Raw genomic sequence first — 25740 nt, 5'->3', positions numbered from 1 at the left:
TTAAGCATCCACCTTCCAATGCAGAGGATGTGGGTTCGAGCCCTGGTTGGGGAACTAAGATTCCCACATGCCGCGGGGCAACTAAGCCCATGTGCTCCAGAGCCTGTTTGTCACAACTAGACAGAAGCCCATGCGCCACAAGGAAAGAGCCCACATACCACAACTAAGACCCGATGCAGCCAAAAAAAATAAATAAATATTAAAAACAAAAAAACAAAACTGAAGTTTGGCCATTAGAGAGCTGGTCCATCTAGTCAAGCAGTCATCTTTTATTGGTCAACTACCCCTTGTTCCATAACAGTAAAACTATTTCCATTCTTCAACTTGCCTTCTGATCCTTTTCAAGGCACAAACATCCATTTCTACACGTTTATGTAAGTATATGCATCTTCTTCTGGAATTTGTTTTCATCTAACGCTACTCCAGACATGCAGGAAGGGACTTTGGAGATTATCTGACCCTCTTTTTGAAGAGCAGTGTGACCTAATGGTTAGAATGTGGGGTTTGGAGGTAGGCAGACAAGGATTCAGATCCCAGACAGGCAAGCTGTGTGACCTTGCATAAACCACCTGACTTCTCCAGGCCTCAGTTTCCTCACCTGTGGGACAGGGATAAGAGCGCTTTTCTCACCCACCTAGAAGAGGATAAAAGGGGATGGCAGCATGGGCAACACTCCAGCCAAGTCCCCTGCACAGGCAATTGCTCAGTTTCTGTCATTTCAGTCCTTTTTATTGACATATGTAATAGGCTCAGAAAGCTTATTTGTATCAACTTTTTATACAAATACCATATAACAAATTACACTAAGACTTGGTGCTTTAAGTAAACATACATTTATTATCTTACAGTTCCTGTGGGTCATGAGTCTGAGCATAGTTTCCCTGGGTCTTCTGCTTTGGGGTCTCTCCAAGTCTGTAGTCAAGGTGTGAGCCAGGGCTGAGGTCTCATCTGAATGCTCCACTGAGGAAGGATTCACTTTGAAGCTCAGGTGGTTGTTGGCAGGACCAATGTCTCAAGGGCTGCTGGACTGACAGCCTCAGCTCTTGCGGGGTGTTGGTTAGAGGCGGCCCTCCATTCCTTGCACGTGAGCCTATCCAAAAGGGCAGCTTGCTTCACTGAAGCAGGCAAGCCAAGAAGACAATAGAGTTGGCTAACAAGACGGAAGTCACAATCTTCTGGAACCAAATCACAGAAGTGACATCTCATCACTTTTGCCATATTCTGTGGTCAGAAGTAAGTCTCTAGGCCAGTCCACGGTCAACTGGAGGAAGTGACACCAGGAGGCAGGAATCTTTAAGGGTCATTTTAGACTCTGCCTGACTCTAAAATGTTCATTTCAACTAGAATTTTCTGGTGCCTCTTAGGTGCCAGGCAGTATCCTTGGGCTGGGAATAAAAAAGTAGATGAGTTGAGGTTTCTATCTCCCAGGAACTTTTTTCTGTGAAGTGTTCTCTGCTTCAGGTTCTTACTCACTTTTCACTGCTGTGAATACTTTGGGACCTAGGTAAGATCTCTGTTGAGGAAAGGAGGGAAATTATTAACTCCCTAATGTAAATGAGCTAACTGGACCCTTTCCCTCCATCACAGGGTGCTCAGAGGGAAGACACACACACACACACACACAGAGTGAGCTAGTTCTGAGGGGCCTTTGCAGAGTAGTGGTCACTGTGCTGGGTGCTATGGACACAAAGGTCCTGTGCTCCCCAGACCAAACCCTGCCCTGGGGGAGCATACTGGGTGATGAGGAGAAGGCAGGAAAACTCACAGGTTCAGCCTGGAGTGAGGCCAGACCCACTTCACAGTGGCGGCCAGACCCATAGGGGGAGCTGGCATAGCAGTTCTCCTTAAAGCAAAAACAGTTATAGCCAGTAGCTGAAAAGCTGAAACCAAGCTTTGCTCTACACTTAGGGGGCTTTGGTGGCTTGATTTCAGAGGAACAGAGGTTCCCTTCGCCAACACCTCTCTTGCTCCACTCTGACATCCACCTCACAGATGCCAGAGAGGCGTGTTACAGGGAGCTAACAGACACAAACTCTTAGCCTTTGTGAAAAAGCAGCTCCCTTCCTCTAAAGGAACCTCATCTTCACTGACTAATCACTGGGGTCTGGTGGGGACTGCCAGTCATAGATTCTTAACTCCTCTTGGCCATAGGGGTGGACTTGGTATCCAAGCTGGATCACTTGGTATCCAAGCTGGATCAATCTCCCATTCCCTTGCCTATAAAACATGTGACCCAAGCCAAGCCAGTCAGAGCCCTCCCCTGAAATTTTTTCCTGGGTGAAGCTGATAGGGAAGAAAGAGACCCGTTTCCCAATTGGTCAGGATACAGCTGCTGGTAACAGTGTTTTCAGCCATGTAGGGGAAAAAAAATGGAGCCCAAAAAAATGGAGCCCAAGGGATGAGACAAAGAAAGAGAGAGAGACGTCACAGCATCAAATCCCTGGTTCCCATCTTTCTTCAGGCGACCTTTACTCCTGTCCTTCCTGGACGTGTGACCCAATACATCTCTTTATTTACTTGAAATAATTCAAACTGGATTTCTGTCATTATCCAACCATAGGGCTCTGAATTACAAGTCTACCATTTCACCACTGCAGTTCAAGTTAAAGCTACAGATCTTCCTGGGAGAAGTAATCCAGAGGTCCAAACTCCTACTCAAGTATAAATGACTAATGTCAGCTCCTTTCTTGAGAGCAAGCTGTGGTTATAGGTCTATCTGAAACCAAACAGGGCATTGTAACTCTAAAGGTAGAAACAATCAAGATCTCCTTCATCAAGTTCACACAAGATTCAGAAAACCTGGATTTGAAGCCTGGCTCTACCACTAACTGGCAACTTAATTTTTCTGGGTATCCATTTCCTCATCTGTAAAATGGGAATAAGAATATTTCTGCCCTTCCTACCTTACAAGGTTGTCATGTAGAAAAATATCAACATCATTTTGTTTCCCTGCAGCCATAATCCCTGGATGTGCTATCTTAAACACACCTTAACATTTTATTTAGGTAAATGCCAGTGAGCAAAAATGTGAATAATTCATCTCACCAGTAAGGCTCAGCATCTAAGGATAAAAGTGAATGAGAAGAAGGGCTTAAAACAGGATTGAGGAGTGGACATCCATCTACAGAGCAATAGTGTTAGTCTGGACCCCACTTGGTGTGGATCCAGATATATTTTCATCATTTTTTCAATCTAATTTCTAAAGTTTCTTTCTTTTCAAAAAAATTAAACATGCACATAAGAAATTTTTCAAACCATACAGAGAAGCATAAAACTAAACCAATCCACTCCACCTCCAGTCCTATTCACCTGAGATAACCACTGTTAACAGTTCTTGTGTATCCATCACAGCCTTTTAATCCAGATGACAACATTTATTTCCATAAATGCATCTTACCAAATACACTCTGCTCCATACTTTGTTGATGTTGTTTTAATTAAGGTATTGGAGGCCTTTACATATCATCAGTTTTCTGTTGTTGTTGTTTTTTAAGTTACAATCCTTCAATTACCAAGGTGCTGGATTTGCTGGATCTGGCATCCAGCACAGGGTTCAACAAATACTGTTAAAGGGAAGATAGAAGCTAGGGAAAGTGAGATAAAAGGGAGGATTCAGGAAAGGAGGAAGGGTGATGAAAAGAAAAAGGAAGAAAGGAAGGAGGGGGCGAGGAGGAGGGAGGGAGGGAAGGCATCAAGGGAGGGAAGGAAGAGAGAGAGATGAAGAGGAAGGAAGGTAGAGTGACGGAGAAAAAAGAGTTTCAGAATGGTGGATCCCTCCCTGGCCCCGCCCCCGGGCCGGACTCCGCCCCCGGGCCGCAGGCTGCAGGGCCACCTCCAGCCGCCAGGGGCCGCCACGCGCAGCCGGCCGCTCTCTGCGCGCGCGGCAGGCCCTCTCTCCCGCCTCCGCCGGCCGCTCGCCGACCCGCAGCCGCTCTCGGGCTCCGGCTGGGTCTCGCGCGCTCGGGCGCTGCTGGGTCTCTTCGTGAGAGACCTTGCGCCTTTCGGCGCACGCCGTACCCCTGCCTCGAGGCGCGGGGTCTCGTGGGCCCCGCTCCCGCCCTCCGCTCGCCTGGCCCGGACCGGAAGCGGCGCCGCACGGCCTGGGCCTGGCGCGGGGGGCGGGCACCGGGGCCCGGTCGGACATGGGCAAGAAGCACAAGAAGCACAAGTCGGACAAACACCTCTACGAGGGTAAGGAGTGGGCCGCGGTGGGGGGCGGCGAGCCCGCGGTGGAGGGTGGCGAGCCCGCGGCGGCTTAGTGGGGTTTTCGTGCCTTCGAGACTACCCTCGAGCATCCGAGGCGGGCCGGGGGCCACACCTCCCGCAGGCAGGACCGGACCCGCGAAGGGCGCGCGGGCCCGTCTGAGGCGCGCAGACCCCAGGCGAGGGCGGCATTCGAGCCCGGGACCCCCGGCCCGAGCGGGCCTCTTGTTGAGAGGTATGAGGCGGCCCGTCATTCAACAGGTGCTTCGTGGGGCGCCCACTGCGTGCCCAGGGCCGCCTCGGCCTGTGCGCCTCCTTCTCTCCCGTCCAGCGGTCACTCTTCGTTGTGGATACTGCCCCGCGAGGGCCTTCTTTAATTGAAGCCCTTTCCTTTCATTTAAGAGTATGTAGAGAAGCCCTTGAAGCTGGTCCTCAAAGTGGGAGGGAACGAAGTCACCGAGCTCTCCACGGGCAGCTCCGGGCACGACTCCAGCCTCTTAGAAGACAAAAACGATCATGACAAACACAAGGACCGAAAGCGGAAAAAGAGAAAGAAAGGAGAGAAGCAGGTTCCAGGGGAGGAAAAGGGGAGAAAACGGAGACGAATAAAGGTAAAGGTCGTTGCGTTGCTTCAGCTTTGCAGGTGGTACCAGTTTCTGAGGGTTGCCGCCTCCTGCTGTCAACCTTGCTTTATTTTCTTTGTGTCTAGTGAGATGCTGAAACGCTTGTAAAATCGGACTTGCCTTGAGCAGGAGCAGGGCAGAATAGAAACATGAATCATCTGTGAGTTTCAACAACTCTTTCTTTAGTTATACTCTTAGTTGTACTCACACATCGGGTGACTGAGCAGCTAGGTCCTGATTTTCAGGAGCTGCTTCGTACCATCTAGGAAAGGTAAAAGTCATGCTCAAGAAAGCCTCAGTGTTGAAGGTTTGTGAAAAATAGTCATTTCAAATGTAAATGGGGGGCTTCCCTGGTGGCGCAGTGGTTGAGAGTCCGCCTGCCGATGCAGGGGACACTGGCTCGTGCCCCGGTCCGGGAAGATCCCACGTGCCGCGGAGCGGCTGGGCCCGTGAGCCATGGCCGCTGAGCCTGCGCGTCCGGAGCCTGTGCTCCGCAACGGGAGAGGCCACAGCAGTGAGAGGCCCGCGTACCGCCAAAAAAAAAAAAAAGTAAATGGGATCTATTGGGATTCATGTTTTGTTCTGAAATAAATACTACAATGCCAAATACATAATGAACAACTTTCATATTTTAGAACAAAGTTTGAGTCTATTGATGAGATCATTTGATCAGAGACCTTTAAGGGATATGACAGCAGTGATAAAAAGAAGCGTTTTCTTGGGGCCTCCCTGGTGGCGCAAGTGGTTGAGAGTCCGCCTGCCGATGCAGGGGATGCGGGTTCGTGCCCCGGTCTGGGAGGATCCCATATGCCGCGGAGCGGCTGGGCCCGTGAGCCATGGCCGCTGAGCCTGTGCGTCCGGAGCCTGCGCGTCCGGAGCCTGTGCTCCGCAACGGGGGAGGCCACAACAGTGAGAGGCCCGCATACCGCAAAAAAAAAAAAAAAAAAAAAAAAAAAGCGTTTTCTTAACCACTTGCAGCTAATGGAAAGTGAAAAAGAAAGTAGCTGCCATCTTCATTTAAATAGTAATAATAATTCACTTTCCTTCCAAGGATGAGCACATACATACCTGGAATTGTCCTAGATTCCTTCTGCACTTCCCAAATTTAACCTGTCACGAAGTGACTTGTTGAATCAGTTACTGGATCTTGAAGCTAGATTTCTGTAGGTTTAGTTTTATAATTTTTTTATATTTATATCTACGAGAGAAATGTTCTAGTCCATGTGATTAAACACATGGGTAAGTCACTAAATCTTAGAGATTCTCTGTTTGGAATTTCTTAATTATATGCCTTTCTGCCCCAGTGTTTATTGCCTTTGTCTAGATGGTGACAATATATAGAACTGTCTAATGTTTTTTTCCCTAAACTATAAAAGCCATATATGCCTATGATTTTTTCTTTTTTTAAAGAAATTCAAGTAATACAGAAGTGAACAAAATGGAAGGGAAAAATGTTTTGCTCACTCAGGTACTTCATTTAGTCTTCCTCTTCAGAGGTAACCAGTTTTGTTTCGTTTTTTAAAAATTATTTACTGTTAGGAGTAAGGTAATTCATGAGTAGGTTTGACATAAATACACTACCACGTGTGAAATAGATACCTAGTGGGAACCTGCGGTATAGCACAGGGAGCTCACTTCGGTGCTGTGATGACCTAGATAGGGGGGGAGGGGAAGGGAGGACCAAGAGGGAGGAGATATATGTATACATATAGCTGAGTCACTTTGTTGTACAGCAGAAACTAACACAGCATTGTAAAGCAGTTATACTCCAATTGAAAAAAAATTATATTAAAAAAAATGTCAAGAGTACTACAAGGCTTTTAACGTAAAAGCGGTGTCCTGCTCCATCCTGGAGTTTTACTTCCCAAACTTTTTTTTTCTTTGGATGTTTATCTCCATTTCTAAATGTAGGTTTATATTGCTCTTTACTGATTTATGTGTACATCTTTGACTGACATCATGTTGCAGAAGATGAGAATTTAAATTAGCATCCTTATATTGCTCCACGCCCCCAGTTTCCCTTCCTGCATTCTCCCAGTGTAGATACAGCTCAGTATTCAGTGTTTATTTCTAATTATTGTTCACTGGAGACACGTGGAATATACAAATACAGATCTGATCCTGACCAGTTAATTACTTGCTTTCATTTGTTTAGTTATCATGTACTGATTCTTCCCAAACTTCTAACAGATTTGTAAAGCCCATCTGATTTCTGTTCTTCACGTGGTCAGACACGTCCCCTTTTTGGGGACATCCATCCTGCAGCCCTCTATCCCCTCGTGCTCTCATCTGGACTAGTTGTTCTCTAGGCCTCCTTTGCGTTCTTTCTGGATCCCATGACTTCTTGATTTACTCCTTTGTTCTGCTGGAGTCTTAACTCTACGAACTTCCTAAGAAAGCATTCATAGGAGGTAGATTTTTATAAGTTTCTTACATGTTTGAAAATCTTTATTCTACTCCCATATACTCTCCTCATGTAGATTGATGGTTTGACTCAGCATGGAACTCCAAACTGGAAAGTATTTTCTCCCAGAATTTTGAAAGCATGGCGTGTTGTTTTCTGACTTCTAGATTTGTTATTGAGAAGTCTGTTGCCTTCTGATTCTTAGTCCTTTGTACATGACCAGTATGTGCTCTCTCAAAATGTTTAGAATCTTCCCCTTTATCTTCAGTGGTCTGTTGCACAATGGGTATTCTTGCCTTCAGGTCTGAGATGTTTGCTTGAAGTATTTCTGTGATAGTTTCCTTCCCTCCGTTCTCTCTCTTCTCTCTTTCTAGAACCCCTGCCATTTAGATGTTGGACTTCTGGACTGATTCTCTAATTTTCTTATGTTTTTTTCTCCTCTTTTTCCTCTTTGTTATTTGTGTTCTTCCTTCACAGAGTGTTCCTAAATTTTGTCTTCTGGCTCTGCTCTTGAATTTTATTTCAGACCTTGTATTTTGAACTTCCAAGAACTTTTTCATGTTTTCTAACTGTTCTTGTTTTTTTTTTTTTTTTTTTTTTTTTTTTGCGGTATGCGGGCCTCTCACTGTTGTGGCCTCCCCCGTTGCGGAGCACAGGCTCCGGACGCGCAGGCTCCGGACGCGCAGGCTCAGCGGCCATGGCTCACGGGCCCAGCCGCTCCGCGGCACATGGGATCCTCCCAGACCGGGGCACGAACCCGTATCCCCTGCATCGGCAGGTGGACTCTCAACCACTTGCGCCACCAGGGAGGCCCTGTTCTTGTTTTAATAACATCCTGTTCTTGTTTTTACATGCAGGATCTTTTATTTCTCTGAAATATTAATTGATGAGTTTTTTTGATATTTTTCTTTTAATTTTTTTTTTTTTTTTTTGCTCCTTGCACTGTCTCTTATTTCTCCTCAAGTTCTTCATTTTATTTGGTCTCTTCCTTTTGTGTTAAAAGCATCATTTAGTTATCTATCGAGCGTTTGTAATCTATTTGTATTTAAATGTGAAGCACAAAAAGGCTGATTATATGCTTTTTGCCTCGACAAAGTTTGTCAGCTGATGGACTTCACTGTGGGCATCACTAAACAGAGACCTGATCATTTTGATTGGGAGCCGCCAAAGTTTTGTGCTTTTCCAGGTTTCTGGGGTTAGAACTTTTCTCAGAGGTGTCTCCCTCCTTGCATGCAGGAGGTATCTTGCTTTCTCTGATCTGCAGACTCCTCCACTTGCCTTTCATCTCCCAAGTGTGTAGATATCTTTCACCCACTGTCGTCTCTTCTGTACTCTTTTTTCCCGCCATCATCTCGTTTAACTGGAAGTTGAGGTAACCCCTTCTAACCACTCCTGGTTTTAGTTCTGGCAGTTACTACCATTATGCCAGCTGATATACTCGTACTCCTCATTTCTTGTTTTATCAATTATCTCATCTTTTTATTAACTACATTGTATTTGGTTATATTGCTGTACCATATTTTATTTTATATAACTTTTGAATGTTACAAATAATGCTGCATTGAACCTCATTGTTCACATCGTTTTGTATACTTTTATAAGGATATCTTCAGGATAGGTTCCTGGAAGTCTCCCCCTCTGCTCTTTCTTGACAGTGGCTCTAAGTATCATTAGCCACCTATATATTTTTATTTCATTGCAAATTAACATGTTTTCACATCCACAGTTTCATTTGGAAATAACACCCAAAGTAGGGCAGGGAGGTGGATGATTTCCATTGTACAGAAGGTAAAGTGGAAACTCAGAATTGAAGTGAATTTGCCCAAGGTCCCACTTCCCCAGGACTCAGGGCTAGGGACTGTGGGATACTTCCGGGTGTCACTGGTTCTGTGGAGCCTGTTGGGGTTATCCCTTTTTTCCAGGCTGGACTGGGGAGGGGGAAGAGGGGTTCCTTTGCTAGGGAGACTTCAGAAGGACACTTTTCTCTGAGCTGTACTCTGGATCTCCAGGGAGTTTTAGGAACAGCAGTTGCTTCTGGTCTTTTCTTGGGGAAGGTCAGCCATGTGACACCTGTGGGCCTGAAAGGGGCTAGAGTATGTGTGGTTCTGAGGGACTGGTGACTCTTCTGTCAGTTCATGTAGCGGGAAGGGGGAAGGGCACAAGAAGAAGATAAAACATGCCCTTTCCCTTTTAAAGTGTTTTTCTAAAAGGCATTCATAACTTCTGCTTACATTTCATTAGCCAGAACTTAATCACTTAGCCACCCTTGCTGCTAGGGAGGCTGGGAAATGTCTTTTAGTTTAGGGAAGGGGTTGGGGGCATTATATCCTAATAAAAATCAGGAATCTTTTACTTAGGAAAATAAGGAGAAGATAAAGTTTGGGGGAAGCACAGATGTTTACAACACAAAACCCTGTAATTTCTCAAAGATGTCATATAAAGTTAAGTAATATTCTTCTTTTGAGTAGGAAGGCTCTGATTATACTAGTTTAAAATGCCCCAACAGATAGGATCAGTATTGTTTCTCCCTGTAGAGCAGTGGTATTTAATACCAACCACAGCATTAAGAGCACACCATGTGTTAGTGTTTTTTGTTTTTTTTTTTGGTGGGGGGTGGGGTGTTGTTTTTTGTTTTTTTAAGATTTTTTTGATGTGGACCATTTTTTAACGTCTTTATTGATTTTTTTACAATATTGCTTCTGTTTTATGTTTTGATTTTTTGGCCACGAGGCATGTGGGATCTTAGCTCCCTGACCAGGGATCGAACCCGTACGCCCTGCATTGGAAGGCGATGTCTTAACCACTGGACTGCCGGGGAAGTCCCCATGCTTTAGTTTTAATCAGACCATAATCTGCACAACACCGAAGTGTGTTGGCTTTTTTTTTTCCTTAAACATTTGAATGCCAAGCAGTTGGCAAAGAATTTGCCTGCTGGCGTAACTCTAGTCTTTAGAAATCAGAGTGCAGTGATGTTAACACTGTAGTCAACATGGGGTCAACTGTATATTCTGAGCTATTACTGTAGCATAGTAGAAATATTCTTTTCATATCATACTATTAAACATAAAGGATCATATGTATAAAACCATGAGTATTATACTTTATGGGCTACTTCAGATATTTTCAAAGGTAACCTGACAACCCACTTTTCATTTATATGCTGACTTGAGAAGCTGATCCCTGAACAGAATGGTACATTACTTCAGAAGTAAGGAAGCTTGCACACCGTGTGGAGAACTAAGAACAATAGCATGAAAGTGGGCAGATGTGAGGGTGTGTACAAGGGACATAAAGTAGTTCTCTTTTTGAAGCACAGAATACGTGAAGAGGAGTATGGGATAAGATCTGAGAGGCAGTTGAGATGTCAGAGTAGGGAGTTTGAACTTGAATATGTAAGCAGTAGAGAGTCAAAAACTTTCTGAGTGGAAGAATGATAAAAAGTTGAGCCTTAGTAACAGTAATCTGTTAACAGTATCTAGCAGATATTGAAGAGAGTAGAGACTGCGTGTAAGGAAACCTACTTAGAAGGCTTTTCATTGAAATAGCTCAGATGAGAGGTCTAAATTCTTTCGTTGAAACTCAAACCTGTTCTTCAGAAAAGCATAATCCTAACCCGAATTCTGTCTTAACAACTTTGCGAGTCAGCTTCAGGTTTAGATGCTCAAAGAAGTTAGGCTAGTCCCGTTACTAGGGATGTTATCAGAATAAAATGACAGGTGTTTTTCTTTAAATTTTTTAAAATCATGAGCATTAAATATATAGGATATTATTCACAATGCTAGAGTTAAGTAAAATTTTGTTTTATTTTTTATTGATGTAACATTAGTTTATAACATTATATCAGTTTCATGTGTACAGCATTATATTTCTACTTTTGTATACAGTACAGCACGCCCACCACCAAAAATTAGTTTCCATCCATCACCATACAGTTGATTCCTTTTACCCATTTCACCCTCCCCCTGCTTCCCCTCTGGTAACCACTACTCTGTGCCTTGTATCTATGTGTTCAGGGTTTTTTTGTTTGATTTGTTCATTTATTTTGTTTTCTTGTTTGTTTTTTATATTCCACATATGGGTGGCATCATAACAATATTTGTCTTTCTCCGTCTGACTTGTTTCACTTAGCATAATATCCTCAAGGTCCGTCCATGTTGTCGCAAATGGCAAGATTTCATCTTTTTTTATGGCTGAGGAATATTTCATCGTGTATGTATACATATGTATATATACGCACACATGTGTGCGTATATATGCATCTTTTTTTTCCATTCATCCATTGATAGGCACTCAGATTGTTTCCATATCTTGGCTATTATAAATAATGCTGCACTGAACATAGGAGTGCATATGTCTTTTCAAATTAAGTAAAACTTTTCAATTTTTTATTTATTTACTTTTTTCGGCCGCACCGGGCGGCATATGGAATGTGGGATCTTAGTTCCCCGACCAGGGATAGAGCCCGCGTCCCCTACAGTGGAAGTGTGGTGTCTTAACCACTGGACACCAGAGAAGTCCCAATGTAAGTAAGACTTTTAATGAAAATTTAAAACTTATTCATATACAATAAATTCCCATTTTTATTAAACACTCTACTAGGTCCCAAGGGGCATACATACTCATAAAAACTAACATTTGAGTGTTTACTATATGCTAGGCATTGTTGTGACTTCTTTATATTTACTATTGTAATACTTAATAGCTTTATGGGGTACGTACTATTGGTATCTCATTTTGTTGCTGAGTTAACTGTAAAGTAGCTCATAACTAGAGAGGAGAAATGAATGACTGTAATTGTTGAGCAAAGTGTGTATTCTCTCAAAACACAATGCATTGACTTCTTTCGTATGAATCTGCCACACCCAAGGTCTCAGGGCTGCTATGGCTTATTTGGGCTGGCAGAAAATCCTCCCCGCTTTTTCCCATTCTGCTGTTCCCTCCTGAGGCGGTCCTCTTTCTTTCTTTCTTTCTTTTTTTTAATAAATTTATTTATTTTTTTTTTTGGCTGCATTGGGTCTTCGTTGCTACCCGCCGGCTTTCTCTAGTTGCAGCAAGCAGGGGCTACTCTTCGTTGTGGTGCGCAGGCTTCTCATTGCAGTGGCTTCTCTTGTTGCTGGCACAGCTCTAGGCTCACGGGCTTCAGTAGTTGTGGCTTGCAGGCTCTAGAGCGTAGGCTCAGTAGCTGTGGCGCACGGGCTTAGTTGCTCCGTGGCATGTGGGATCTTCCTGGACCAGGGCTCGAACCTGTGTCCTCTGCCTTGACGGGCGGATTTTCAACCACTGCACCACCAGGGAAGCCCCCTGAGGTGGTCCTCTTAATCACAGAAGATCTTCCCAGAGAAGAAAGGACTCTGACTAAGGGCATAAGAGTAGTGTTGGTCCTCTGATAGAAGGATTATTTATTTGTTTGTTTATTCAACAAATATCTACCAGAAACCTGTGATGCACTGGACTCAAATGATAAATAAAATATAGTTCCTACTCTGCAGGAGCTCCAAGTTAGGCTGGGAAATCAGACCCAAAAGGATAAATAAACTTTATGGCCTGGTAAATTCTAATAGAGGTATGAATAAAGTGTTCTGGGAGTCCAGAGGAAAGTGTTTCTCATTATGCCTCGGGGAAGTAGGGGAAAGCATCATAGAGGTAAGAGATAAATTATGTGGCAGATGCAGTTCTCAACCGAGGGCCAAAGATGAGGTGTAGCTTCAAAGTAATAAAACAGATTTTTTCAGTTGAATTCTAAAATCAGCTGTTAAAACAAAGCAAAGTTCTGAAATTGTTTTGTACACTGGAAGCATTATTTGCATATAGACATAGATATCTATGTATATATATCTCCTACAAAAGTAACCAATCTGAAGGATAGTACCTAGAACTTCAGCTGTTACTTCTCATGCTTTCACGTTACCATTTCACGCTGTCTCTTGTGATTAATTAATTCTACAAATATTATGTATTAGGCATTATTGAGCTTGGGGGTACAGAGCTGAATAAGACTTGGGCCTCTGCCCACCACGAACTCCAGAAAGAGGCAAATGTGTCTATGACATGCAATGAGTGTTATAATATTAATAATATGAGCAAAGATTTACTTCAGAGGTGTTATGAATTAATAAAATAACTAGCCATTGAGTCATGGATAAATTAGAATCTAGTCTGACATAAATGCAATGTGTTTGTAGTTATGGAAATAGCCACTGGTTTTCTCTCCTGCCTCAGACCTTCATACACACAGGATATTTACTCTCCTTGGAATTCTGTTCCCACCCCCAACCTGGCTAAATTTTCTCTCCTTCAGATGTTACTTCTTCATAGAAGCCTTCCCATACTTCTCCAGTCTAAATTAGATTCACCCAACAGTTATTCTCTCCTTGAAATCTGTTTGGGTTTCTTTTACTAAGTTGTTTGATGTCTGTGGCTTTTTACACTGTTGGCTTCCTAAGGGCGGGGCTGTGTTTGTTTATCCACCAGTAAATATCCACACAGCAGAACCTCATTTATTTATTGAATGCATGAATGAATGAGTATTCACCATGTGCTAGGTAGGCACTGTGCTAAACATTCACATACACTATCTTATTTAATCCTCAAAACACTCTTCTGAGGTAGGTATTGTTGTGTCTATTTTAGGGATGAGGAAATTAGTCCCCCCACAAAAATTACGTAGTTGATCCATGATCTCATAGCTAATAAGTGGCAAAGCCGGAATTTGAACCCATTTTATAAACTGAAATTATAAACCCTCCTACCTGAAGTTAAATGGCTTTAGTATTTTTGTTCAGTTTTCTCTATGTAATTAGAAAAATAAACCGCTCTTAACCAGAACTGTGTTAACCTCCGGTTTTACGTATCTATTACTTTTAGTAAGTGACGTTAACAGTAGGGTTCTATAGTATTTTGGAATCATTAAAAAAAAAATTGGAAGGTAGGAATCAGAATGTTAGGTGGAGAGAGAACTATAGAGATCAAAGCCTCTTGTTTTACAGGTGAAACTGAGACTAAAACAGTGGAATAACTTGTTCAGGTTTACATTCTGGTAAATTAGAAGCTAGATCTCCTAATTTCTAGTCTGGCAATAACATGTTACAATATCTACTTTCACTTTAGCGTAGTTTCCAAGTATATGTTTTTTATATTCTTTTTTTCTTTTGGACTCTGGCCCAGAAGGCAGTATTCTTTTGCCATACCAAATAGTAAAGTGGTCACTGTAGACCAGTCTAACTAGATAAAGTTACCAGATAGGGGTAGTTCAGAGACATTATACCTTCCTTTGGTACTTTTTCAGCTTTTCTGTTTCATGGTCATTTCACCGTCTCATAAACTCTAAAATAAGAATCAACAGTTGAATCTCTATCTTGCAGGTGATAAAGAGGCCTAGTGAGAGTAAATGAGTGCCTAAGAAGGTCAGAGTGTGTTAAGGATGAAGCTAGAGCAAGAACTTGAGCCTCTAGACCATGTGTCAGCAAACTAGAGCTGACACCACCTGATTCTGTAAATAGTTTTATTAGAACATAGCCACACCCATTCATTTACATATTGTCTGTGGCTACTTTCTTGCTATACCAGCAAAGTTAGTAGTTGCGACAGACATGGACCACAAAGCATAAATTATGCTACCTGGCCGTTCACCAAAAAAAAAGTTTGCCAACCCCTACTCCAGCCTTCTTGTACTATGGCCTTAGTTCTTTCCACCTAGGAGAGTGCTTACTGCCTTTCAGGCTGTCCTCTATCCACAATTTACGTTTAATAGGAAGAGTTCTTGTCTCTGAGGGTCTTTTTTCCATTGAACAGTTGTTGTTCTAAACCTGCCAACCTATAAAAGATTCATACTAGTTTTTCTGGGGAAAAGATACAAAATTTTCCTGAGTCAAAAATTGCTGCTCCAAAATATGAGGCCATAAAAAAGACAGCAGTCAACTTAACGGAAACTGACATCAAGTGCACAATGAGTACAGTTTATAACATTGTTCTCTGGAGCTTCAGTCAGTCATACATTCTGTATTAGATGCTTTGGACTCTGAGAATAGAATGTGAGGTTCTGTATCAGTGATACTCAAAGTGTGATCACTGCACCGGCAACACTCACATAGCCTAGAAACTTGTTAGTAATGCAGATTCACAGGGTCTATTCTAGACCTACTGGATCCGTAATTCTGGGGACAGGGCCTAGTCATTGGTGTTTTAACAAGACCTTCAGGTGATTCTGATGCACACTGAAGCTTGAGAACCATAATGAGACCTCAGAGTTTGCATTTCTAGCAATTTCCCGGATGATGCTGATGTTGCTGGTCTGGGAACCACACTTTGAGAACCACTGCTCTAGATACTAGAACAAGAAATTTGGACATGGGCCAAGAAAATTAAGATCCTATTGAGAATCTTGAGCATAAAATAGACATCTTTGGACAATTTTACTATAAAATTTAATTTTTAAAATTCAAAGAACAGAGAATTAAAAAAACAAAAAGCAACTACCACCTGGATACCAACCATTCAGCTTTAACAAATCATAACATTTTGCCTTTTGCTCCTATTTTTGGGTTTTGGTTTTTTTAAGAAATTAGAGTACAGACACAGATGAAGCTTTCTGTGTACCCTCCCAGAATCCATTCCTCTTCCTCATTCCCTACAGAGGACCATGAATTTGGTGTGCATCACATGAAAACTTGTTTTTATAATTTTACTCCTTCTGCATACGTTTGTAAAATACACTAATATATTTTCAAAACTTGCATAACTGATCTTGTAATAATTCTCAACTTTTTCCTCCAGAAATTATGTTTCTGAATATAATACATGCTGATACAGTGTAACTTTAGACTATTAATTTTACCTGCTATGTAAATATGCCATAATTTATTAATCCATTTTCCTTTTAGTAGGTTGTTCCTAACTTTTTACTATTTCACAGAGTCCTGTAATAAACTTGCACATGTCTACATGTACACTTGTGAAAGGAAGTTTCTCTAGGGTATATGCCCAGGAGTAGAATAGCTGAGAAGTAGGATAAAGGTAGCTTCAGCTTCATTAGATTTTGTTTATTGTTCTCCTAATGGTTGTACCTATTTACTCACCCATCTGCAAGGTATGAGAGCCCCATTTCTCCACATTTTCATCAAAACTTGACATGTTTAGACATTTTAATTTTTAACAATCATAGAGATGTGAAATGCCTTCCAGTTTTTAAATTCATAATTCCCAGAGTTCCAGGAAGCCTGAAGCTAGTTTTCATGTTTCTTAACATTTCCAGTTTTTTTTCCTGGGAATTACTTATGATACCCTTTACCCATTTTCTATTGGGTTATTTACCTTTGTACATGAGTCTGTAGGTGCTCTTTATGTAATCTTTGCTAATACTTTTTTTTTTTTTTTTTTTTTTGCGGTACGCAGGCCTCTCACTGTTGTGGCCTCTTCCATTGCGGAGCACAGGCTCCGGACGCGCAGGCTCAGCGGCCATGGCTCACGGGCCTGGCCGCTCCGCGGCATGTGGGATCTTCCCAGACCGGGGCACGAACCCGTGTCCCCTGCATCGGCAGGCAGACTCTCAACCACTACGCCACCAGGGAAGCCCTTTGCTAATACTTTGAGTTATTTGTGTTTCTCAGTCAATAGGCTAGTCTTTTAGCTTTATAGATAAGAAAATCCCTCCTCTTGAGTCATAAAGATTCTTTTACTTTATCACAAGTTTTAAAATTAAGTCTTTAATTTATCTGAAATTTACTTTTGCATGTGGTATGAGGTGGGGATCTAATTTCATATTATTTTTAAATGTAGATAACCAGTTGTCCCAGCACTACCCTTTTGTCATTGATTTATAATGCCAATCTGTGATATATCAAGACTTTTCTATGTGCATGAGTCTGTTTCTGGGCTCTATGATTCATTCTGTAGGTCCATTTGTGCCTGTGTCAGACCCACATTGTCTTAATTGTCACTTTATACAAATACTTAATATCTGCTAAGACATTTTATTGTGACCTTTTTCAAAACTGTTCTGACTATTCTTGATGATTCACTCTTCAAGATAGATTATACAATTGGCTTATCAAATTTCATGAAAAATCCTGTCTTACAATTTTGATAGGCATTACATTTTATTTATAGATTACTTTGAAGCAAATTGACTATCTTTCAGTTCATGAACATGGTATATCTCCTTTTTTCAGATCTTCCACAGTGGCCTTTCAGTAATGTTTCATAATTTTTCCTAAAAGGTATTGGTCATCTTCTATTAGATTTACTCCTAGGTATATTATCTTGCTTTTGTGAATAGTATTATTTTTCTAATTGGTTATTTCTACCATATAGAAGCACTTTTTTTCCCCTTTTATGAACATTATTATTCTCTCATTTTCCAGTAGATGGCAGTAAAATACATTAAGATTTCATTATTAATAATCTTTTCAGTGGTGTCTTCATTTTTTCCACTGAAATTAAAATGATTTGTTTTAGCGGTATTGATTCTGGAGTATTTCTAAATTATCTCTCTTTGTTCCATTTAGGAAGATAAAAAGAAGCGAGATCGGGACCGTGTGGACAACGAGGCAGAAAAAGACCTCCAGTGTCAGGCCCCTGTAGGATTAGACTTGCCTCCTGAGAAGCCTCTTGCAAGCTCTTTAGCCAAACAAGAAGGTTGGAATAAATCTGAATTAACTGTCCTGAATGAGGAGGCTGAAATTATTTTAAAGATGGTAGCCAGGGAAAGTGACTGGGTTTTTAGCTTTTAAGTTAAAGTTTAAAAGCTGTTAAATTAAAAATTTTTTTGTTTTCTTATTTATATCACTGCTTAAGAGCTTTAAATTAGCTTCAGTTTTGAACTTGATATTCTCATACTTCACCATATTTGAAAGATAAATGGAATTTCTCTGAGATATTTAATGATGGGTATGAGATAAGTCATATATAGAAAGAAAATAAGCTCAACAGTACTCTCTAGAATCTTCCTTTTTAAAACACTCTTTTCCTTTCTTCTTTAGAAGTAGAACAGACACCGCTTCAAGAAGCTTTGAATCAACTGATGAGACAACTGCAGAGGTGAATGTTTTTTCCAACATTTTTATAACATGGAAATTGAAATGGGAAATACAGGATCAAAACCACATCTTTTTATTATTATTATTTGTTAAAGCCATATTTTATGGCCTGTATCCAAATGTACTTGATTTTAAAGTGGATGATAAATATTTTGCCTGGCAATAGAAGTACTCCCAAGAGGCCGACTTCTAGATGTTCTCATTTGGTTTATTTTAAATGGCAGCTTGAAGAGTGTTACTTAATACTCTCAATGGCAAATTTCTCCTTAATCTAAAGTAACTTCTGATGTTAAAGCTTTAAACCAGGATTAAACAATATAGATAACTTCCATTTGCTAATACATAAACACACCTTCTGTATGTTTGTGCAGTGCTTATCACTGCTGTGAATATTCAACAATTACCAAGTCTGGGAGAAGAGACAAAATGCCATAAATAAGATTTGTGACCCTCTCTTAGATGCAGAAATTTGTTCTAAAAATTACAATATCTTGGTAACACTAATGTTAAGTTCTTAGAAAAGAATAACATGATCTTCATCAAAATATTTATTTTGATACCCGTCTTTACTCAGAATTTGAATTCTCAGCTCAAAGACATTTACATTATTGGCAGAGGATTCATGGGTATAGGGCATGCATTCTAACAGTGAGCTTTCTTCTTACCGTGTTGGCCTTATATGTCAACCCCAGAACATATCATAAATAATTTTTTAAGGTAAAGCCTCTAGTGCTATCTGTATTCAACACCTATTCAGCTTTGCAGTGAAAATCAGAAATTAGTGGCCTCTCTTCCTTTTTGGTGTACAGAACAATTGAGATATTTACATCTCAAGTCTTTACACTTGAGTAAATCATTCATTACTTGTCCCAAAGGAGTGAACAGGTAAGTATTAAGCATTCCAACTCAATTAGAATGTATGACTATAAAGCATTTTGGCTGCCTTTTAATTTTGTTTCTTACAATGTAAGACCGGAATGTAGGATAACGACGTCTCCTTAAAAGAAATCTACTTATCAGGGTCTCTCTTAGTCTAAGGATGTTCACATTGCTCAGAACATTTTGGGAATTAGAACCCAGGGCCACATTTTTTTTGGAATAGCCTTAATGATTCTTCATCCTTGAGGCTCAGCGCAAATGCTGGTAAAGAATATAATTGACCAAGTTTAATAATAGCATTTCTGGTCAAACCAAGTGGGACTCTATATTAAAATGACTGATTTTAGGAGGTGTAGATAATTTGCTCTGAAGAGGCCCTCCAGAGATGCTTATTGGTGTTATTCACAGTAGCTTTCATGGATAATATGCATTTGGATGTATAAATTCCAGACTGGACTTTTTTGCTTATTCTCGGTACTTTTTAATCTCACTGCTTAGGCGTCCTGCTGGGAAGAACAAAGGCAGATTCACACACACCTAAATTCAGATTCCATCTCTGTATTTTATCAGATTTATGACCTAGAACAAATCATTTGACCTCTGAGCCTCAGTATTCTCATCTCTAAGTGAGGCTACCACCTCCTTGATGGCTTTTGTGAGGATTAGATATAAAATACCTCAATTCCCTACCACTGGCCCTGGCATGTGGTAAATACATTTTTTTTTTTTTTTTTGGCGTTATGCGGGCCTCTCACTGTTGTGGCCTCTCCCGTTGCAGAGCACAGGCTCCGGACATGCAGGCTCAGCGGCCATGGCTCACGGGCCCAGCCGCTCTGCGGCACGTGGGATCTTCCCGGACTGGGGCACGAACCCGTGTCCCCTGAATCGGCAGGCAGATTCTCAACCACTGCGCCAGCAGGGAAGCCCAGTAAATACATTTTTTAAATTGCTGCTATTTTTAAATAATAATAAATATATTTATTTAATAATAAATAACCATTTTTATTGATGTGATTATTTGGAGTAAGAAAGCTTTGATATGCCAGATTTGCAGAGGAAAATAACAGTCTAATGAACTAATCTTATAGAGCAGTGGTTCTCAGCCCTGTCTATCCTGGAAATATCAAAATTCAACCCTAGAAAAACCGTTGCCTGGACCACCCTCTTATAAGAGATTCTCATGTAGTGGGTCTAGGGTAAGCCTCCCACCCCAATGGAATTTTTTTAAAGCTCCTCTAATGATTCTCATGCACAGCCAGAGTTAAGAACCTATGATGGAAAGCACTGGGTTTCAAGTTTGTGGGTATTATGAGGACCTTTTTAATGTCAGTTTTTTGAGGACCCCCCCCCACACACACAATAGAAATTATATCCATTGATTAAGAAAATATATATAGTCATCCCTTGGTATCCATAGGGGATTGATTCCAGGAGCCCCCGTAGATACCAGGATCCAAGGATGCTCAGGTCCCTTATATAAAATGACAGCAGTCCAGTGAATACAGTCAGCCCTCCATATCCACATTGAGAAACCCACGGATACAGAGGGCCAGCTGTACTCATGAGGAAGCAACAGCTCTGTGGCCCAAGAGTCCAAGCCTAATTAGAAACCAATATGGAAGATTGCAGGTGTGCATTCATTGTTATTATTTCTGCTTTTTCCTCTATGATTGATAAAAATACATAGTACTGGGGCTTCCCTGGTGGCGCAGTGGTTGAGAGTCCGCCTGCCGATGCAGGGGACACGGGTTCGTACCCCAGTCCGGGAAGATCCCACATGCCGCAGAGCGGCTGGGCTCGTGAGCCATGGCCGCTGAGCCTGCACATCCGGAGCCTGTGCTCTGAAACGGAAGAGGCCACAGCAGTGAGAGGCCTGCGTACCGCAAAAAAAAAAAAAAAAAAAAAAAAAAAACATAGTACTAATCTTCCAGAGTACAAGATATTGGTTAGTTAATCTAGATTTCTTATTTTGTTTCATCTTTCCCTGTGTTGGAGATGCTATGAATTAATTAAGCTGCATATTTTAAAAGATTCTCTGTCTTAAGGGTACAATTTGTATGTAAAGCATCTTAACCTTGTTAAATAGTTATTAGTCTTTCAAATCGTTACTTCAGTTTTCAGTGAAAAACATATTAGCCTACTACAAATTCTACATCTGAAGGGTTTCCTCTTACTCATGCTCCTTGACCAGTAGATTTGTGGTAGAAATAAAATTGCCTTTTTCCTGTCTTCACAGGAAAGACCCAAGTGCTTTCTTTTCATTTCCTGTGACTGATTTTATTGCTCCCGGCTACTCCATGATCATTAAACACCCAATGGATTTTAGTACCATGAAAGAAAAGATCAAGAACAATGATTACCAGTCCATAGAAGAACTAAAGGTAACTCTAGTTACTTACCTCGTGTTGGAGAAATAGACTGAGCTGTGCTACAAAGTAACATATCTATCCAATTGAGAGTCAAACTTTTGGATCCTGTATGTACAAAATCCTGGCAGAAATCTGCATGTCTGGTATTCAGAATCTTTCTCAAGTTTATTTTAATACCTAAAATCTGTATTTTTTTGTCTTAGGAAACATCTTTGAGCTTGGTGATAAAAAACCTGACAAAATAAGCCATCTGCTGTCTTTTATTATTTTGTGGGTTTTGGTAAAATTTTGAATTTCATGTGTTCTATAAAATATTTTCTCAACCTTTAAAATGAAAAGATATTTGATTTTTAATTTCAGATCAATGCAGGTAAAATTGATATATTTTTTAATTGAAGTATAGTTGATTAACAATATTGTATTAGTTTCAGGTGTACAGCAAAGTGCTTCAGTTATATATTTTTTCAGATTATTTTCCATTATAGGTTATTAACAAGATATTGAATAGTCAGTATTTTAATGGAAGTTGATTTAGAGTAGTTTCTTTTTCTATTTCTAGACATCTTCCTAATAGAGAATAAATTGGCTTGTCTAGAAATACTAAACAGAAGTTTAATTACATTTTCTTGGGGCTTCCCTGGTGGTGCAGTGGCTAAGAATCCGCCTGCCAGTTCAGGAGACACGGGTTCGAGCCCTGGTCCGGGAAGATCCCACGTGCCGCAGAGCAGCTAAGCCTGTGAGCCACAACTACTGAGCCTGTGCTCTAGACCCCACAAGCCACGACTACTGAGCCCGTGTGCCACAACTACTGAAAACTACACGCCTAGAACCTGTGGTCCACAACAAGAGAAGCCACCGCAACAAAGAGTAGCCCCCGCTCGCCACAACTAGAGGGAGCCCGCGTGCAGCAATGAAGACCCAACGCAGCCAAAAATAAAAATAAGAAGTTTAATTACATTTTTCTAGTTTGATGCAAGTCAGTTGCTCCCTGCGTTCACTTCAGCTATACTTGTTTAGCATATTTTCTTCAACTTTAAGAAGAAAGAAATTTATAAATTACAAGTAAAGAACCTACAAGTTACCAGAACCTACAGGCTACCGAGATGATACATATGCCTAATGTTATAGTTGAAGTTTTTTCCATCTTTAAATAGCCTTGGTATATATGTTGGTTTCAGAATTACACTTTACATTTTAGTCATCCGAAGAAAAGGAACCATGTGTTTTCCTTTTTAATTTGCTCTGTACCAAACCATTACGAACTTAACTGGTTTAGATAATATCTATTGTATCTTTGTTTTTTCTGGTTGAACATTGCAGTGTTCACCTGACCTAAGGGCTAAACCCTCATCAGTTACAGAAGGAAAAAACTTGGTCTCTTTTTTTTCATCCACATTGATCAGCTGAAATTTATAACACTAGCATGTAGTTCTGTCTTTACTATCAACTTGAACGTATAGATAATATTTCACTCTGAAAAACCTGAATTGTATTCTCTTGTATTCAAAGAAATGGAAACTTTTCTCAACTTTTCATCTGGTGAAAATTAGGCGAGAACTGTTTATTTCAGCATATTTTGGACCTTATATATTGCTTAATGGAAAATTTTTCACAGTTTTTTTTCCTTTTTGTGAATAGTTTTCCTTGGATCTTTCCCTTATGATGACATGAGGGAGTAGGAGTATGCCCCCTAAGTGTTTTTGAGCAAATGGTCAAGATTTATCATAATTGAAGTGAACAAGTATTTTTAACTTTTTGGAGTTTCCTACATTACTACACCTTTTTCTCAGGAAAATTCAATAGCCCAATGTAGTATTTATTAGCTTATCCAGCTCATTAGGCTGTTCAAGGTTTTTTTTTATTATTACATGAAAAGTATGCAGAAAGGTCATTCAGCTTTATGAATGATGAAGTGCCATTACACAAAAGTCCATTAAAGCCTAGCACGTGGCAGTTAAGATTCATGGAATCTACAAATTGCCTTAACAGATCAGACCTGTAATCAGAATAGTCCAGTACTCTCTTTCCAGTTATAGACCAATGGTCATTTAGTGTAATAGTCATCTAGGGTCTCCCCTCATTTGCTTCTCCTACCCCCAAATAAATATTTAATAGTTCTTAATGGAATGGAAGCTTTTCAGAATATCTGTAACAAGGGTTCTTAACCTGGGGTCCTTTGGGTAGCCATGGATGAGCCTTTAGGGGGACCAGGAACCTTATAAAATGACATGAAAATTTTGTGTTCACCTTTGTATTACATGTGTGTGCTTGAAGAGTGGATCCATAGCTTTCCTCAGATCCTTAGGGATCCAGGACCTAGCAAAATCCTAACTGATTAGAGACTTGGCCAAGAACTGAGGATCCACATATACTTCGTGTCATCTCCTTTAAATTTAATATCAAATTTATTGTGACCCTTGAACAGTCTTCTCATATGCTTTTAAATAATATTCAGTCTACCTATCTTCATTACATTAAGTGTTCTAAGCTGTCATCACTAATTATTAAATAATGGGGCTTGAATGTTTCGTTTTAAATTCGGAGGAGGAGTTTGGGGCTCAGATTATTTTTTGTTGGGTTTTTATCGTTTTAACTTAGTAAGACCTTGGCATAATCACTCTCACATTTATACAATGTGAAAATTACTTAACCATGAAAATATGCAGTGGGATTGAGTTCCCCAGCACATGTGCATACTTTGAAATTTAAACCAGAAGTACAGTTTTGATAATTTGCCTACTGCAGTTACATGTTGTAACTCTTTGAGGTTGTATGGTTTATTTCAGGTTGGCATGATTTTGCAACATTCTGCAAATTATGTTTAGCTTATAATAGTATCCAAACACTTAAAAGAAAATTAGTGTAAATGTTTTGCCATTTTTGCTCAGTTAATTTGAATCTGGTAGGAAATATTGTGATAATTTAACATTGTCCCAGTTTTCAGTCAAGATCTGAAGTAAAATATTTAACTCGTAACTGGAGAATTAAGATGTTTGTTTTAAAACTAAGAATATTTTTTAATTAAATGAAGTACACAGTTAAAATTATTAAATATAAGATAGAAGTATTTTTTTCTAATTCTTTTTTTGTGCAATAAGATTGTACTGGAGAAACCCATTTTAAAATTTTATCTCAGGACCTAAAATTTATATAGTTACTATAGAATGTTTAAGAATTTGGAAGGGAATATAGTAGAATATTTAAATTAATTTAGCAGTATTCGTTTTGTTAGTGCATTTTATTTTTTTAATTTTTTTTTAAGTCTAAGTTTTTATTGTTTCTTTCTTTTTTTTTTTTTTTTTTTTCTGACTGCATTGGGTCTTCGTTGCGCGCGGGCTTTCTCTAGTTGCGGTGAGCAAGGGCTACTCTTCATTGCCATGTGCGGGCTTCTCATTGTGGTGGCTTCTCTTGTTGAGCAGCACGGGCTCTAGGTGTGTGGCCTTCAGTAGTTGTGGCTCGCAGGCTCTAGAGCGCAGGCTCAGTAGTTGTGGCGCACGGGCTTAGTTGCTCCGCGGCATGTGGGATCTTCCCGTACCAGGGCTTGAACCCGTGTCCCCTGCATTAGCAGGTGGATTCTTAACCACTGCGCCACCAGGGAAGCCCTGTTAGTGAATTTTAAAACTTAATAAATTGCTATTAATATTGCTTAGTAAACAGTAAAAGGATGGGAGTGCATTTTGTTGGTTTGTTTTTGCTTTTTGTGGGTTTTTTTGGTGGTGGTGGTTGCTTTTTAATTTCTTGAAGACCTGCATGATTTCAAACAGGACAGGAGGGTACTTTGTTTCATTTTAATGTATTTCTCCCTAATATTTTCTCTGCAGGATAACTTCAAACTAATGTGTACTAATGCTATGATTTACAACAAACCAGAGACCATTTATTATAAAGCTGCAAAGAAGCTGTTGCACTCAGGGATGAAAATTCTTAGCCAGGTAAAGGAAATTCTTTGTCATAAATAATAATTATTACAAAAATCTATATCCCTTTGTTTTTTGGTTATAGTGATACAGATCCAGTACAGTACTGGTTTTATTTTATAGGCAGATGATATTAAAAGTGGGAAATATTAAATGAAAAAAAAATTTAACATAGAAAAGAAAATTAAAGCAGGAAGATTCTCATTTGGAATTGACACAAATAAATATTGGCAGTCATTTGTAATTATTTACTTAAGAGGTTGTTGAGTTGCTATCCACCAGATAGACTTATATTTGCTATGAAACAAACAT

The 25740-nt window shown here is 40.3% G+C and overlaps 1 protein-coding gene and 1 long non-coding RNA gene across 3 annotated transcripts in view; one reads left to right on the top strand and one right to left on the bottom strand.

The window, feature by feature from the left end:
* Nucleotides 1-817: 817 nt before the first annotated feature.
* On the bottom strand, nt 818-3733 carry LOC132480739 (uncharacterized). The gene is made up of 2 exons (XR_009530685.1): nt 3398-3733; nt 818-1513 (listed from the first exon to the last, which is right to left on the bottom strand). It is a non-coding gene; the product is annotated as an uncharacterized LOC132480739 (long non-coding RNA).
* Nucleotides 3734-3876: 143 nt separating this feature from the next.
* The window catches only part of BRD7 (bromodomain containing 7), a 39054-nt gene continuing 17190 nt past the window's right edge, over nt 3877-25740 (top strand). For both annotated transcript variants that reach the window (XM_060084199.1, XM_060084198.1), the window contains exons 1-6: nt 3877-4191; nt 4606-4814; nt 17733-17862; nt 18207-18264; nt 21379-21523; nt 25333-25443. In XM_060084199.1, the coding sequence (XP_059940182.1) occupies nt 4143-4191; nt 4606-4814; nt 17733-17862; nt 18207-18264; nt 21379-21523; nt 25333-25443 (702 nt within the window). In that variant the 5' untranslated portion in view covers nt 3877-4142. The remainder of the gene's footprint in view (nt 4192-4605; nt 4815-17732; nt 17863-18206; nt 18265-21378; nt 21524-25332; nt 25444-25740) is intronic.

The sequence above is a fragment of the Mesoplodon densirostris genome, chromosome 19 (genome assembly GCF_025265405.1).
Source record: "Mesoplodon densirostris isolate mMesDen1 chromosome 19, mMesDen1 primary haplotype, whole genome shotgun sequence".
In the NCBI taxonomy this organism is placed as follows: domain Eukaryota; kingdom Metazoa; phylum Chordata; class Mammalia; order Artiodactyla; family Ziphiidae; genus Mesoplodon; species Mesoplodon densirostris.
This window is presented reverse-complemented; position numbering and strand designations above follow the sequence as displayed.